The sequence below is a fragment of the Callorhinus ursinus genome, unplaced genomic scaffold, assembly GCF_003265705.2.
Source record: "Callorhinus ursinus isolate GAN/ISIS: 27379988/994484 unplaced genomic scaffold, GSC_fseal_2.0 scaffold64, whole genome shotgun sequence".
In the NCBI taxonomy this organism is placed as follows: Eukaryota; Metazoa; Chordata; class Mammalia; order Carnivora; family Otariidae; genus Callorhinus; species Callorhinus ursinus.
This window is the reverse complement of record NW_027397126.1, coordinates 3,815,801-3,833,082: the sequence shown is the minus strand read 5'-3', so window position 1 is coordinate 3,833,082 and position 17,282 is coordinate 3,815,801. Positions and strand designations below refer to the sequence as shown.

Genomic DNA, 17,282 nt, shown 5'->3' with positions numbered 1-17,282 from the left:
CCAAGAGGGGCGTGGGGGTGAACGAAAGGGCTCCCCGAACTTTTTTTTTTCCAGTGGGGCCGAATGGGGACTCCGTGATGATTGGCCAGGGCGCATCACTGTGAGCCTGTCAATCACGGGGCCTCCCGGTGGCGAGGGGCGGACCGAGTCCCAACCCCGGGGGATCCGAGTAGGTATATAAGGGACCCGGCGAGCGCCCGGCCAGACTGCGAATGCGGCCAGCTCGAGACAACGCATCAGGTGCGAGTAGCCTGCGGGTTCCTGCCGACTTGGCGCGGAGCACTTTGGCAAGCCTGCCCTTCCCGCCTGACCCGCTGGCCCACCGGCCCCCGAGCGCCCCTCCGACGGAGTCCCCAGGCCTTTTCACCGTGGCCGCTCCAGCCCCGGGAGCGCCTTCTCCTCCCGCCACTCTGGCGCACCTTCTTCCCGCCCCGGCCATGTACAGCCTGCTGGAGACCGAGCTCAAGAACCCCGTGGGGCCACCCACCCCAGCGGCAGGCGCAGGCGGCCCCGCAGCCCCCGGCGGCGCAGGCAAGAGTAGCGCGAACGCAGCCGGCGGCGCGAACGCAGGCGGCGGCAACGGCGGGGGCTCGAGTGGCGGGGGCGGGGGCAGCGACCAGGACCGCGTGAAGCGGCCCATGAACGCCTTCATGGTGTGGTCCCGTGGGCAGCGGCGCAAGATGGCCCTGGAGAACCCCAAGATGCACAACTCCGAGATCAGCAAGCGCTTGGGCGCCGACTGGAAACTGCTGACCGACGCCGAGAAGCGGCCGTTCATCGACGAGGCCAAGCGACTGCGCGCCGTACACATGAAAGAGTACCCGGACTACAAGTACCGGCCGCGCCGCAAGACCAAGACGCTGCTCAAGAAGGACAAGTACTCCCTGCCCGGAGGCCTGCTGCCCCCGGGCGCTGCCGCCGCCGCTGCTGCCGCCGCCGCAGCCGCCGCCGCCAGCAGCCCGGTGGGCGTGGGCCAGCGCCTGGACACGTACACACACGTGAACGGCTGGGCCAACGGCGCGTACTCGCTGGTGCAGGAGCAGCTGGGCTACGCGCAGCCCGCTACTATGAGCAGCCCGCCGCCGCCGCCCGCGCTGCCGCAGATGCACCGCTACGACATGGCCGGCCTGCAGTACAGCCCCATGATGCCGCCCGGCGCCCAGAGCTACATGAACGCCGCCGCCGCCGCCGCCGCCGCCTCGGGCTACGGGGGCATGGCGCCCTCGGCCGCCGCCGCCGCGGCCGCCGCCTACGGGCAGCAGCCCGCCACCGCCGCCGCCGCGGCCGCCGCGGCCGCCGCCATGAGCCTGGGCCCCATGGGCACGGTGGTGAAGACCGAACCCAGCTCGCCGCCGCCCGCCATCACATCGCATTCGCAGCGTGCGTGCCTCGGCGACCTGCGCGACATGATCAGCATGTACCTGCCACCCGGCGGGGACGCGGCTGACGCCGCTTCGCCGCTGCCCGGCGGCCGCCTGCACAGCGTACACCAGCACTACCAGGGCGCTGGGACTGCCGTCAACGGAACGGTGCCGCTGACCCACATCTGAGCGCCCGCCTGCGCGCGCCGCCCCTCCGCCCCCATCCCGCCCCGCACCCCCAACTTGGGACGCCTTGTTGTTTAGCTTTGCTTGCCTGGGACTGTTGCCTTGTACCGATGATGGGGAGGACAGAAAGTTTTGCTGTAGCTGTCGGGTTTTGTACAAAAAGCAAAAAGAAGTCCGGAGCAGGGGAAATGGGACTTTCTAGAGCTCGCCTACCCCTCGCCGCTGCCCCTCCCTCCCCTTTTGTAGGCTGGGAATCGCTGTGATGTTTGCAGAGAAAAAGCAGCCCCCCTCCTCCTCCTGGGTTCCTGGGTTTTTCTGTTGCATTTGAAAACGTTGTCTCGTTAGTTTACTGTTAGCCAAGGAGTGAGTGAATAGGAGAAACGTACTCTCGGGTGAGGCTGGCCTGAGAACTGCAACGCCTCCTCCCCCCCCCCCGTCGCGTTGCCTCGGTTTTCCTGGTGGGTTTTTGGGGGGCTGACCGCGCGGAGTGGCGCGGCAGCTCAGGCCAATGTTAATTTATAGCCAGGTGTGCGTGCGTCTCCTGCCTCGCCGCCCCTGGCCGCAGGACAGCTTCTGTCCAGTCCGCATTTAGGCTGTTGAGTTGGTGATTTCTGCCGTGATCTGTTTGGTATTTCGTCGCGCTAATGTATTCGGATTTCGTTTGGGTGGTGGGGAAGGGGCTATTTTGTTTCAGGTTTTTCAAGGTTTTACTCTTAATTCCTAAATGAGAGATCAATAAATTTTATAACCAACATAATGGAGTCTTGATAATTTTGCGGGCCTGAAACATATGCGCGGGCTGGGGAGAGGACTATAACTCGGTATTAAGAGCCTTGGTCCCGTCCTGCGGGGGGAGGGGGGGAGCAAGCGTGATCTGAGAGGGTTTCTGACTCCCGGACATCCAAAACACTGCAGCTCCCAATCCTTTCTACGGAAACTCCAAGGAGCAAGCGGTTGGTCTTCCGGGAGCGTGTGCTGGGAGCCGGCCCCCCGCTAGCTGAGCCGAACACCCCGCGGCCACGCACTTGTTGATAGCGGTGAGCGTCCGCTGAAGGAGTGTCTGCCGTAGCAGCCACGCCGGGCGGGGAGGGGCCGCCCGCGGCCGCGGAAACGGGCCCAAAGAGGGGGCACCTTTACCTCTGTGCACTGGGGCGGGAAGACATTTGAGCCGAGCTGCAATATTTACAAAACGAAAACCCTTCGGAAATCTCAATTATCCTATTAAAAAAATAAATGGTTACAGGAATCCCTAGCAGGAAATAAGTGCATTTCAACCGTGGTGGCTGAAGCGGCGGAGCTAGCATTCAACACTAGAAGGCTGGGTTTTAAAAAAGTCCACCTCAGACTTTTAAAAGATCTCTAAAACTCCTCCAGCGGCTTTTTCTTTCGACTTGTCAACCCAGACCACCTATTGGTTTTCTAGAACTGGCTCTCTCTCATCCCAAACCTTGAGCCCGCTTTCTACCCCTCCCTCCTCCCGCCACTTCCCCCCAATCCCTGACCCTTAGGCATTCCACCGTGCCCCCCAAAAGGCCTTTAGTTTCGCGCCCGGCCACACGGCCCCAGTGTATCTGTTTGGGGCCTAGGAAGAAAACAAATAGAACCAGTGTTTTTTTACCCCCTCCTCAGCTGTTTGAGGTGATTTCCTTAATCCCTTTAATCCTGTTACCTCGCTATCCCAGAATAACTAAACTCGGTCTTTCCAATAAGCTTGGCCTGGTGCACTGGTCTTATTCTCATCCACTCTTGATCACAGGTTTCTTTGCTTGAGGTCTGCTGGGGCTCTGGGCGACAGAATCTCCCATAAATTGGTCCGAATTCCACATTTCCAACCGGCTTCCTTTGTGCGGGCCAGCCATTCACCTGCGGGCCTGGGCGGGCCTCAGGGGGAGGGGCGGAGGCTTTCTGCCGCTTCGGGGGTCGTGCCCGCTTTTTACACATCACTGCGGATCCTGGAGACTAAGCTCACCACGCCTCCCCAAGAAAGGTCGGGTCTCCCGGAGCAGGCAGCGCCACCCCTCCCCCGCAGACGCTGGCACTGTCTCCCCCCACCCCACCCCACCGCGCCCCGCCCGGTACTTTGGAGTTGGGGGTGGGAGGGCAATTGGCGGTGATGTACAGACCTCCGCGCTTTGCCCTCCACCCGGTGCTCCTCCCGGGCCTGCTGCGTCCGGGACAGGGTTCGGCCGAGGTCTCCGTACCACCCCCTCCACTCCCCATCCCGGGGTCACAGACCCCGCGCCCCTCCTGGCTGGTGGGTGCTGCAACACTTGCCGCTGGGATGGGAGCCAACCCACAGGCGGCCAGTTCGGTGAGCCTCACTACTCCCCACAACCTTCCCCCCCCCCCCCCCCGCCACACACACACCGTCGCCCCGGTGCTCCAACGTCCCCAGGGCGGGAGGAAACTCTCTTGTCATCTCCACCCCACTATTCATATCTTTCACAGTGTTTGGGCCTCAGTAAAATACCTGGCCGTAGGTTACTCTGGGTTCAAATTGCTAGCAATTGTGGACCAAGTTTGGTCTGCAGTGACTCCAGGAAAGGGCGGGTGAAAACAAGCAATTCCGCCCCACTGAGGGGGCGGTGCCAACGCGGGAATAAACTGACGCGGCTTCTCTCCGAGAGTCCATTGTGTTGCTGCCTTCTTAGAAGTGCCAGGGTCACCCTTTCAGCGGGTTTCATATACTGCTCACTCCCTCTCCGAGCATCCATGGCTTTGTGCTCCACTTGTCTGATTTCCAAACTGTCTTTAAGAAAAAAGATTTCATCGATCAGCACATTTGCATGATTTAAATATAGATGAAAGATTTTTATTTTTTCAACTTCGGCGTCAGGGAAGGGAAGGGAACTGAACCCGAGTGAAATTTCCATCCTCCAGGCCAGAGTTTTCAAACTAGAGCACCCGTCCCTGCTCCCACTCCTCCCACACACACTTCTTGCAGGACAACTGCCCCTTCATCTGTTGTACAGATTGGGGTTCTGGTAAGATTTAACTTAAAATAAGGTTTCTGCTCCTAAGTGGTCAACCCCCCAACTCCCGCCTCTTCTAGCTTATTTCACAAGACAAAACTGGCCCCTGCAGGGAAACAGCGCTCAGGATTGCTGAGCTGGGCACAGAAGAACCAGACTCCCAGGCCTGCAGGGCTCTCTGTTCCATCACAAGACAGAGAGAAACCCCTGAAATCCCAGCCCCAGCTGCCTCTTAAGCCCGTAATGCAGCAGGGTCTCTGCAGAAAAGAGGTAATTCTTGACACAGACCCCTAGTAGCCTCTGCTAGGTGAATGGTGATCTGGGGTGGGGAGCACAGGGTCCTTACGCAGTGGAAAAGACCAGCCCATCTTTTAGCTTTCTGCTGACAGGAACAAAGCTACCTTGTGGTGAGAATTATCCCACATAGAGATTTTCTTTCCTGTCCACTTCATACGACTCCCCTCATTAATCTCCCTTCTAGAAATCTACCGGGGGAGAGGGCATCCAGAATGCAAACCAACATTTATAAACAGATGTTCATCACAGAACTCCTTATAATGGTAAAAGTTACCCACAACCCAAATGTCCAACAAATAGGAAAAGGTTATTTAAAATATGTTTTCAAGAAAGACTTCTTTGCAGATACTAAAAATTGTGTGCGGAGAGATTTTAATGACAGGGAAACGTTTAAAACACAAAGTGAAAAGAGCACGATACACAAAAGTATGTTCAGTGTGTATGACCTATTTGACAATAAGGATATATGACTGGAAAAACATGCAAAAATGCAGGGTAGTATTATGAATACTGGTTAGTCTTCCTTTTATGTTCTCATACTTTCCAATTTCCTCCGATAGGATTGTATTCCTGTTATCAACAGAAAAGGCAGGTTAAAAATAATTCTCTCCCTATCACAAATACAGAAATATGTCTCCATGTGAAAGAAGAAAGTTCCAGCTTTCCCTTCATTTGTTTTGGGGCGAGGAGGGGACAGGGAGCCCCAGGAGCAGTAATCCTCCAGCTCTCCTCCGGGTTGGGGCCTGCAGTGAACACAGGCAGGACAGGACACCAGAGCAACCCCCTGCCAGGCGCCCTCTTCAGTAAGCAGGAGCAGGATCAGATTAGTGACGGCTCCTTCATTCTTCAGACCCACTCACTGGAGAAAAAAGACCTCCTTGGGAGCCAAGCTGAAGAGCCAGGGCTGCGGGAAGCAGGGGCCACTGAGGAAGCAGAAGGCACATAAACCTGGGGGCCTGAGCAACCCTCACTACCCTTTTGGGAGAGGGGCGGAAAGTAAGCCCTGAGGTTGGGTCCCAGGCCAGGTGCAGGAAGGGCTAGGTGAACACCCACCAGCTGAATGGACCCCAGTGTGCTGTGTCTCTCCTCCCCGTGGCCGCCATCCTCATTTCACACTGCTGACATTTCTTGCCGGACCACTGCCAGGGCCTCTGACCTGTTCCTGCTTCCACTCTGCTCCCTACCGCTCCCCTACACACTTTCTCCACAGAATGTTCCCTCCAACTTTGCAAGCACAAATCCTATGGTTGTCGCTTCCCATCTTAATAACCTTCTGTTGGCTCCATACGGAGTGCTCTTGGAAAATTATCCCAACTCCTCCAGAGATTTGCTTGATCCAACTCCTGCCCATCTCTCTGAGCTAAACTATTCCCTCCCTCAACCCCAGCCAGGATTCCTTTGGGCAATGTTTGTTGAGTAAATAAATCATAGTTCCTGATAGTCTCGCATCTGAACCAATTTTGAAGTCCATTAATTGATTAAGGTAAAGATTGCTGTACACGGTACATATCTTATTTTGTGGGACTTCATCGGTGGGATTTCCCCAAATCCGTGCACGAGATGCAGATTTCCTGACAATAAAATCTACTAGCAAAAATATATCATGTCCTTCCTGCCTTGGGGCTTTTGAACTTGTTGTTCCCTTTTCCAGGAATGTTCTTTCCCAAGCTCTTCCCTCAGATAGTCTAAAGTCCTCCAGAAGATCTCAGTCCTCGCAGCACTTCTTCTGGGAAGCCTTCCGTGATGCCTTCCTCCAGAACAGGACAGATCTCCTTGTTATAAGCTCTCATCGCCCTGGGTTACTTCACAGCACTGATCCTAGTGGTCCATTTACATTTATTGGTGTGATTCTATTATCTGTCTCCCTCCTTGTCTGTACGTTCTATGCAAGCAAAGACTGTCAGGTTTGTTCACCAATACCTAGCACACTGCCTATTCCATAGTAGGTTGTCAAAAACATATGTGGAGGGGCACCTGGGTGGCTCAGTCATTAAGCGTCTGCCTTCGGCTCAGGTCATGGTCCCGGGGTCCTGGGATCGAGCCCCGCATCGGGCTCCCTGCTCAGCGGGAAGCCTGCTTCTCCCTTCCCCATTCCCCCTGCTTGTGTTCCCTCTCTCTCTGGTCAAATAAATAAATACAATCTTTAAAAAAATATGTGGAGTGTTTACTGCATGTTTAAGGAATGAGGGCTGTGGGGGCTTGAAGCTAATGGGATCAGTGCAAGCCCATGAACATCAAGACTGAATTTGCCACCCTGGCTCCATTCCTTGCCAGCTGTAGGCTTTGAGGACATTACTTACTCTGAGTTGCAAGTTCTTCAGATGTCAAGTGGGAACGACGATGTCTCCGGTCTGTTGTGAGGATTCAAAAAAAAAAGATGCTCTGAGAGCTGAGTACGGTGTCTGGCACACAGCCACTGTACAGTACGTGTGAGTTATGATTATCACCTTGGTTAGCAGCCTGTTGACTCTTCAGGGGGGAACTTATGCTCTCTGGTCAGATTCTGTACTTCCCACCATCACAAGGGATGTTCCTCATCACTGAGGCCAGTTCTTGCTGTGGAAAGAAGGCAAAATAAGACATCACCATTAAAAATAAACAAACCATATGACACCAAAAACATAAACACAGAAGAAAAAATAGATAAATTGGACTTGGTCAAAGATAAACTCTTTTGCTTCCAAGGATACGATCAAGAAGGTTGAAGAGACCCATAGAATAGGAGAAAATGTGTGCAAATCATATATCTGATAAGGGGCCTGTATCTAGACTATATAAAAACTTAAACCTCAATAATAAAAAAAAATGGCCCAATTGAAAATGGGCAAAGGCCTTGAACAGGTATTTTTCCAAAGAGAATATACAGGTGGCCAACAAACACATGAAAAGATGCTCAACATCATTAATCAGAGAAGTACAAGTCAAAACCACAGAGGGCACCACTGCACTCCAACTAGGATGGCTATAGTAGTAATTTAAAAATAGGCAATAGCAAGTGTTGCTAAGGATGTAGAGAAATTGGATTCCTTATACAGTGCTGGTGGGAATATAAAATAGTAAAGTCACTTTGAAAAACAGTCCGGCAGTTCCTCAAAAGATTAAACACTGAGTTACCATATAATCCAGGAATTCTACTAGGAAAAACCAAAAGAAATGAAAACGTACATCTACACAAAAATTTGTACGCTAATGTTCAGAGCCGCACTATTCATAAGAGTCAAAAAGTAGAAACAACCTAATTGTCTTTTAACTGATTAATGGATAAATAAAATGTGGTATATCCATACAATGGAATATTTTTCTGCAGTAAAAAGGAATTGAGGGGCACCTGGGTGGCTCAGTCAGTTAAGCCTCTGCGTTTGGCGCAGATCATGAGCCCAGGATCCTGGGATTGAGCCCTACGCTCCAGGATGGGCTCCCTGCTCAGCACAGAGTCTGCTTCTCCCTCTCCCTCTGCCTCCCTCCCCCCCATCTTGTGCTCTCTCTCAAATAAATAAATAAAATCTTAAAAAAAGGAATTGAGTACTTGTATACATACTGTTTAGTATACATATATGTATTACTTAGCTCTGTCAACTGATAAGAAGGCCTAGGGGCAAGGACCCCCAGTAGCAACAAGCACACCTAATATCCAGGTTTTAGCTTCTAATAGCATTCTTCATTGAGAAGAACCAGGACTCTTTGGGAAAATGACTGATTCTAGGTTCTAGGACTGGGGCCAGAAATATACAAAATGAGTCTGGAGCATCCTGTAGTGCCAGAAAGTACAGAAAGGTAAGAAAGAAGGCAAGGAAGGAAGGAAGGAAGATAGGAAGGAAGGAAGGACACACCACAATGATGGACATGTGTCAAAGGGACACAGGAGCCAACTAAAAGAGCTCCCAGTGACCAAATCCAGAACAATTTGAGCAAAAAAGTTAATAAAGTAGTATTGAATTATAACGCAAAGTATACAACAAATATCCATGTATCCATACGGATATAAATAATCAATACATAAATGAGGGGAGGTGAAGAGACACACCAGTGCAGAAGTCTGAATAGTTTATGTAAATAAATAGTTTATGAAATTGCCCTGGCTTGGGGGGGTGGAGTGTAACTCCCCACCCCTCAAGTGTGGGCCACTCAAAGTGACTACCTTCCAAAGAGCATAGTATGGAAAGGGGAAAAAAAGTAACTTTGCAGTAAAGAAACCTGACAAACACTACTTCAGCCAGAAGATCAAGGTCAACATCAACAGTGATAAGTCTTGTTGATAGTGTGTATCATCCATGTGATGTGATGAAGATGGCACTTTTCCTCTGTGGTCTTCCTCCCCAAAACCTATAATCAGTCTAATAATGAGAAAAACATCAGAAAAATCCTAATTAAGGGATATTCTACAAAATATCTGACCAGCAATCCTCAAAGCTATCCTTAAAAACAAGGAAAGTCTGAAACTGTCACAACCAAGAGTAGTCTAAGGAGACATGACCTACTAAATGTAATGTAAATGTCACGTGGTATCCTGGATAGGATCCTGGAATAGTAAAAGGACTTTAGGGGAAAAATGAGAAAATATGAATGAAGTATGGAGTTTATTGAGGAATAACATATCAATATTAGTTCATTAATGTAACATATGCACCATACCAATATAAGATGTTGATGATTGGGGAAATTGGGTATGGCAATACATGGGAATTCTCTGTATTATCCTCCCAATTTTTCCGTAAGTTTAAAACTATTGCAAAAAGTAAAGTTTATTTTAAAGATTTTATTTATTTATTTGAGAGAGAGAGAGTGAGGGAGCGAGCAGGAGCCGGGGAGGGGAGGGGAGGCAGAAGCAGACTCCCTGCTGAGCAGGCAGCCCGATGTGGGACTCAATCCCAGGACCCAGGATCATGACCTGAGCCGAAGGCAGGCAGTTCACTGACTGAGCCACCCAGGTGCCCAAGTAAAGTTTATTTTTAAAAAAAGAGATGATGTACTGATACATACGACAACATGGACGAGCCCTGAAAACGTCAGTCACAATAGACTACATATTATATGATTCCATATAAACAGACTAGGCACATCCATCGAGACAGAAAGTAAATTGGTGGTTGCCCAGGGCTGGAGCAGTTGAGAGGAAGTGGGCAGTGAGTGTTAATGGGTCCAGGGTTTCTTCTGGGGATGATAAAAATGTAAAATTGTGATGACACTTGCACAATTCTTTGAATATACTGAAAACCATTGAACTGTATGCTTTACATGGATACATTTTATGGTATTGAATTATATATCTCAATAAAGCAGCTATTTAAAAAAATAAAAACCCAGTACCCTGGTGGATGGTGGTGTGAGAGGTATTTGGGAGGCAAGCAGGGTAGCACCGGGGGCTGCAGTACATACCGGGCACCACCTCAAACCCAAATGCAGTTTCCTAGCCTGGGCTGTTAAGAGCAGGAAGAGGCTTCAGAAATCACTGGTGTAGACCCTCATTTTGTATAGAGGGAAACGGAGGCCCAGAGGGACACGAATATGCCAAGGTCACACAACTTATTAATGCCAGAGTCAATGAACTAGAATTTGGGTATCCTGCCTCTGTTCAATGACTTTTATTTTTTTTTTAAATTTTTTTAAAGATTTTTTATTTTTATTTATTTGACAGAGAGAGACACAGCGAGAGAGGGAACACAAGTGGGGGTAGTGGGAGGGGGAGAAGCAGGCTTCCCGCGGAGCAGGGAGCCCGAGGCGGGGCTTGATCCCAGGACCCTGGGATCATGACCCGAGCTGAAGGCAGACGCTTAACGACTGAGCCACCCAGGCGCCCCTCAATGATTTTTATAACTGTCTCCTAAGCTGCCTTTAATAAGTGTTAGCATGTTTCCATCTACCTCCACCAGGAACCTCTTCTCAGCTGGGGGTAGATGGAGAAAGGCAAATCATTATCAAAAGAAAAACAAAATAATTTTTTCAGTTACTAAAAACCTAAATAAAATCTCCAATTAGGTTCTTGTGGTAGCAACTCCTGTTCAAAACTCATTTTATTTTATTTTTTTAATTTTTATTTATTTTTTAAAAAGATTTTTATTTATTTATTTGACAAAGAGAGACACAGTGAGAGAGGAAACACAAGCAGGGGGAGTGAGAGAGGGAGAAGCAGGCTTCCCGCGGAGCAGGGAGCCCGACGAGTGGCTTGATCCCAGGATCCTGGGACCGTGACCTGAGCCGAAGGCAGCTGCTTAACTGACTGAGCCACCCAGGTGCCCCTATTTTTATTTTTTTTAAGATTTTATTTATTTATTGGAGATAGAATGAGCGGGTGCGGGGGGGGGAGGGGCAGAGGGAGAGGGAGAAGCAGGCTTCTCTCTGAGCCAGGAGCCTGATGTGGGGCTCGAGCCCAGGACCCCAGGATCATGACCTGAGCCGAAGGCAGACGCTTAACTGACTGAGCCACCTAGGCGTCCCAAGAGCTAATTTATTTTTAAATATGCTGTTTTCAGGGCACCTGGCTGGCTCAGTCGGTAGAGCATGTGACTCTTGATCTCGGGGTTGGGAGTTCAAGCCCCACGTTGAGTGTAGAGATTACTTAAAAATAAAATCTTTAAGGGGCTGTATAGTAATCTCTACACCCAATGTGGGGCTCGAACTCACGACCCTGAGATCAAGAGTCACATGCTCTTCCCACTGAACCAGCCCAGGCGCCCCCATATTCACATCACTTTTGTTCAAACAAACTACTGCTCCATCAAATTTAGTGTGGTTTTGTGTGGTCATAAAAGGCAATTCCATCTACTAATACCGCTCAATTGAAAGGAATTCTGTTGCTTTATTAATTGCTCAATTAAACTACCATTGATTTTTGCAAGTACATAGTTTGAAACATTCCCAATTAGCCTGTGCACTCTAGTCTAAAAAGACCTCTAAGATACCTTCTAGCTTTAAGATTCTTCTAGGAGTCTCTTGGGGCACCTGGGTGGCTCAGATGGTTAAGCGTCTGTCTTTGGCTCAGGTCATGATCCCGGGATCCTGGGATCGAGCACCGCCATCGGGCTCCCTGCTCGGCAGAGAGCCTGCTTCTCCCTCTCCCTCTGTCTGCCGCTCTGCCTACTTATGCTCTCTCTCTATCTCTGTTAAATAAATAAATAAAAATCTTAAAAAAAAAAAAAGATTCTTCTAGGAGTCTCAATGTGCAGGAACAGGATATCTGTAATGTCAAAGCCCCAAGCAGTTCAGCAGAATTTGGCATGGTAACAAGCTTCTGTGCTCACACCCAGGGTAGGATAGCGATGTCAACACCTCCAGCAGAGCTGATAGAGCTGTCTTTCAGTCTGTCTGCAGGCTCTGTTTACATTCTGCAGGTTAGCTAGAAACACCCTCACCACCACCAACCCCTGAAAAGATCTGGGGGTCAACTTGACATCTTCTAGACTTTCCATGTACTGTATTTCTTCCTGTAACAAGCTCTCCTGCTACGTTACTTTTTACGACTTCTGTGAAAAGAATAAATTAGGCTGTGTGAAAGCGTATGAACTCTAGAGGTGTTGCCAATAATTACGAACAGTGGGAAATCAGCAGCAGATTTGCATGGTATTCTTTCAACTGGAACTTGGGCCATTTGGAGAGGGTTCGGTAAACCTGAAAGGTGGAGCGGTCCAGTAATGTTTGGAGTCTTTAGTGAGGTGAAACTGGGACCTAAATAGCTGCAAGGAAGGAAAAGTATTTTAGAATGGGAGGCAACTGCTTGGAAGAAGATATACATAGATACACACACACACACATACACACACACACAGAACAACAATTATCTGATGATGAAGGACAGTCTCTTAACTGTTGAATATTCCCAGAGTTCTAGCCTTGGTCTCTGTACTTCCTGAGCCACCTGTGCATTGATAACCCTAAAAGCCCAGTCCATATGATTTTCCTGAGCCTCAGACCTTTGGATCCATCTGCCTCTTGAATATATTTACTGTAGTGTCCCATGTGCCCCCAAACTTGGACAGAACCAAACTAACTCAACATTTTGTTTCCCAAAGCAACACTTTCTACTCTATTTTCCACCCTAATTAAACTGCATCCATGTCTGCCTAGACATCTCTTTTCCCCTCACACTCCAATCCAACTTCCTCCTACATTTCCAGAATCCATCCATTCTTCATTCCCCCTGCCTTACTTGGGGCTTGTGTTACGTATCCATTGCTGTGTAAGAAATTACCCCAAATGTCGGCAGCCTAAAGCAACAGATACCTATGCCTCACCATTTCTGTGGGCTAGGAATCCAGGCATGGCTGAGCTAGCTCAGGGTTTCTGGCAAGGCTGCAGTCAAGGTGTTGGCTGGAAGTACAGTGGTCACAAGGCTCCACTGGGGTAAGGATCTGCTTTCAAGGTCACTGAAGTGGCTGTTGGCCTTCCTCAGAAGATCCACTTCTGAGCTCACTCAAGTGACTGTCGAAAGGCCCTCTGGTCCTAGCTGGCTTTTGACCAGAAACATCAGTTATTTGCCATGTGGGCCTCTCCAGAGGGCAGCTCACAACATGGCAGCTGGTATGGAAAGTCACAGTCTTTCTGTAACCTGATCTTGGAAGTGATATCCCATCACCTTTGCCATATTCTCTTCTTAGGAGTGAGACAGTAGGTCCAGCCTGCACTCCAGGGGAGGGGATTACACAAGGGTGTGAATATCAGGAGGTGGAGATCATTGTCCACCAGAGGGCCCTTGTCCTTTGTCTGGAATATAACTCACGCACTGGCATCCTCACTGACCTCCAGGCCCCCAGTGTTTCTCCACGTCGGGCCATCCTCCACACTGAGACCTGAATAATATTCCTGCAAAAACAATCTTACTATGTGATTTCACTTCCAAAAAACCTCTGTTGGCAACCTGTGCTGCCCACAGGACAAAGTCCAAACCAGCTGACAAGCCATTCAAGGCCTTCCATGATCTGTTCTTGGCTTCTTACCTCTCTGGCCTCATTTCCTACCATTACCTACCTCCCTCCAGGTTCCCAGAAACAAACCAGGTTCTTTCCAGCCTTTCCAAAATTTCAGATGAGATGAAGAGTGTGTTCCTCTCTAGTTTAGGCTAGTCTAGTCTTCTGCCCCTCATCCTTCAGGGCACAGCTTCTCAGGTACCTCCTCGGAGACGCTTGCCCTGACTCTCCCTGCTTTGTGCTCCTCAAGCTCTTTGGATGTTGCTCTATTTAAGGAACTTGCACTGTGCCCGGCACATACCATGAGATACTTGATGAAGGTTTGCCATTTTCTTAAATAAAATCAAATCATGCTAGAGCTGTAAGAAATTTAAAAAGAGAAAAGAACCAAAGGGCACAGATGACCGAAGTTCAAATGAGGAAAGACTTGAATGGCCTGAGGAGAGAAAGGAGAGGGCTTGTCCAAGGTCACACTGCTACTCAGTGGCAGATCTGGAATAACCAATGAGCCTAGCTAGACCTGCTCACATCAACTCAAGGGCTCTTGCCACTACTGCCAAAGTGCCTTCACTACTTCTAGGCTCCCTACTGTTCTCCCCCCCCCCCCACATCTATGATTCTCTCAAGGCGGGAAAAACAGAAGTTTAATAATAGCTTCGCAGGTGACGCTTCTCCATTCCCCTTTGGGGCCATGTAAGTCCTCGTACCGTCTCCAACTCGTGAGAACACGAACTTCCTTTATGGGAAGGTAGTGAGAATCACATTCTAATCTTGGCTAAAGAAACCCGAATAAACTGAGTTCACTTTTCGGTTTTGGTTGCTAGGTAGAGATTGCTCGTGGGAGTTTGTGGCTCCCTGAGGAGGGCTCCTGAGGCCCCCCCATCCCCATCCCCACCAGCAGTTGTATCCGCCTCCATTTTCTGCAGGGCCAGCCAGCACTCTCCTTTCTGGGTTACGTGGGTTTCCATTTCCAGGGCTCCGGACTCCAGGATATTCGCGAGCAGCAAAGTATGGTCAGCAGAAGGTTCTCCTTTCCTTCTTCTTCCCCTTCTACTGAATAAATCCTTAACATACCAAAAAGAGCTGTCCAGAGATAACAAGGACCGGCAGCATGTGCCGCCTGAGGAGCTACAGTAGCAATGGCGACGCCAGTGACAGTCCAGTCCCTGAAATCAGCAAGAACGAGGAATCTGACAGGAGGTGCTGAGGAGGCCTACGCGGCACCAGCTCAAGAGGTGCTGATGGGGGGGAGGGCCAGCCAGGGCAGCTGGCCGTGCTCTCCAGCCCTAAAGATACGGCTTAGGTCCTTGCTAGATATTGTGTCCTTTCCATGGGCAGAGAAGAGAATTAGGGCTCAAACTCGACAGCCAGCGAGTAAGTCTTTCAGAGCTTGCACATTGCGATCAGACGAACTTCAAGTCTAGCTCCTCCCAAGGTCTGTCCATTAGTTGGCTTTCCTTGATCATGTCTTGTTCACCTCTCTGAGACTCAGGTGGCCCTTCTGTAAAATGGGGATAAAAGCAGTACTTACATTATAGCGTTGCTCTAAGTTTAAGTGGGATGATGCATGCAAAGGGCTTGTCACTCAATACATAGAAAATATTACCTTTATTATTCCATGCCTGTGAGCATCCAAAATGCCCACATTCCAAATGAACATTAGACTGTGGCCTCTAGTACATCTCCCCACGGACCTTTCCAAGCCAGCTACTCTGCTTACTAGCTGTGTGATCTTGGGCATGTTCTCTGAGCCTAACCTCTCTGAGCCTCCTATTTCCTTAACTGTAAAGTAGGAATAATAACGGTATCGACTTTAGGGAATTATAATAAAGATTAAATTAAAAACTTAGCACACGACGTGGTTTATTATTATTATTGTTATTATTATCACGTAGCAGCCTTTCAACAGCTTCATGTAACCCAGACTTACTTCCCTGCTGCAGTGGAAAGGGTACAGTCTTTGCAGTAAGACAGGTCTCAGTTTGAAATGTTTAGAGCATAGATTCCAGAGTCCCGGTGCCCAGGGTTCAGTCCCCACCCCTTCACTTACTAGCTGGGTGATCTTGGGCAAGAACTGTAACTAGAAGTCAGAGATCTATCTGAGATCCTTTGTTTATATTTCAAGAGCACACACAAGCCATAGAATATTCTTAGGTTTGAATTGAAATCTTAGCAGGATGTTATCTTCAGAAGTGGTTTCTGTAACCTTGTAAGCCTTTTCATGGCCTCTGTGCATTTTTTTGACCTCTCCATGCCTTAGTTTCGTCACCTGTGAAATGCTGACTAAACAGCATCTACCTCAGAGTTGTATTGTGGCCATCCACCCCATATTTGGTTCCAAGGTCAAGACTGATGATGCCAAACACACACCAAGATGGTATGAAGAGGTTTATTATATACACAATGGGGTTTTTCTGGGGACAGCAGAGCAGACTTTGCAAGTTGGTCCCAAAATGGCGTCAGAGAGCAAGGGAAGGAGACTGGGCAGGGTTTTATGGCGGTTGGGGGTGGGCGGAGGTGAGGGCTCCTGAACACGTGGGCAGGGGCTTGTGTGGTTTGAATCTCCTGCTGTCACTAAAGGAGGGGGCTCCCAAGCTTTCCCATCAGCTTGCCCAGATGTAGGGAACAATGGAAAGGGAGTGGTGAGGCGTAAAAGCTGTCAGTAATCAAACATGAAAAATGGAGTCAGACTCCTTATTACAAGTTGTGACCCAATAAATGAGATAACACACGTAAAGTACTCAAGAAACAGTGGCGGTTATTATTCAAACCACAAATCTTGATAGAGTCATTGGTCTGCTCTATTGCAAATGTGTGATTTCTTCATATGTGGGGTGGGGGTCTCGGTGCAGTAGAAATAGTACCTAACAGGCCATTGGACAACCTTGAGGTCTGCACTTCATCAGCCTTTGTGAACTTAGCTTGGTCAGTTCTGTGCTGGGTCTCTGTGGTGAAATGAGGGGGCAGGATGAGACATTCTCTAAGGTTCCCTGTGAGTCTAACAGTGCCTAAAAGCCACAGTGCTTGGCTCACTCATTAAGGAGCATTGCCACAGAATGAAGAATCGGTCGTTTTCTTTTTCATCTCACTTTCTACCATGTTCCAGATCTCACACCGCATGCTTTTCGTCATGTCTTTAGGACAGATTTAAATCAGCAGGGCAAAGAAGGAAATCAAAAATAGAGGCTAAAAAGCCTAGCTGTAGCTTAAGTCCCAATAAAAAGATCAACTCTTGTCCCACAACTTTCCTACAGGCTGAAAAAAAGGCTCCCCACCCTCCTTGTCTGAAAGAATCCGAATTTCACCATTCTTACAAAGCACTCTTTTGTGTCTTCATTGTAAAGACATGTTCAAGAAAAATAACTCATTTGGAATGAAAAAGGACAGGAGAGATGGGAAAGAAAAGTCCTAGAGATATAGAAATGTCTAAAGGGTCATCCCCAGAAATTAGAAGATCATATGTCACCAGCAAAAATGACTATTTCCATCCAAAGAACGTTTCCACTGGTGGGCAAGCTAGCACTACCGTGTCTGGAGGGGGTGCCAGTCTGCAGGACAAGACACAG

General features: G+C 49.3%; 1 protein-coding gene across 2 annotated transcripts; it reads left to right on the top strand.

Annotated features, from left to right (window-relative positions):
• The first annotated feature begins 212 nt into the window (after nt 1-212).
• SOX3 (SRY-box transcription factor 3) lies at nt 213-2,229 on the top strand. 2 transcript variants are annotated; one of them, XM_073885667.1, is made up of 2 exons: nt 588-1,219; nt 1,307-2,229. In XM_073885667.1, exons 1-2 carry the CDS (start codon nt 639-641, stop codon nt 1,548-1,550), a joined length of 825 nt encoding a protein of 274 aa, XP_073741768.1. In that variant the 5' UTR covers nt 588-638; the 3' UTR covers nt 1,551-2,229. The 2 variants fall into 2 exon arrangements, with proteins under 2 accessions (XP_025717305.1, XP_073741768.1); XM_025861520.2 differs by having other exon boundaries at nt 213-2,229.
• Nucleotides 2,230-17,282: the final 15,053 nt, after the last annotated feature.

Excerpts from the sequence above, each read along its gene's own strand:
- SOX3 (XM_025861520.2), top strand. The coding sequence starts at position 213 with ATGCGGCCAGCTCGAGACAACGCATCAGGTGCGAGTAGCCTGCGGGTT.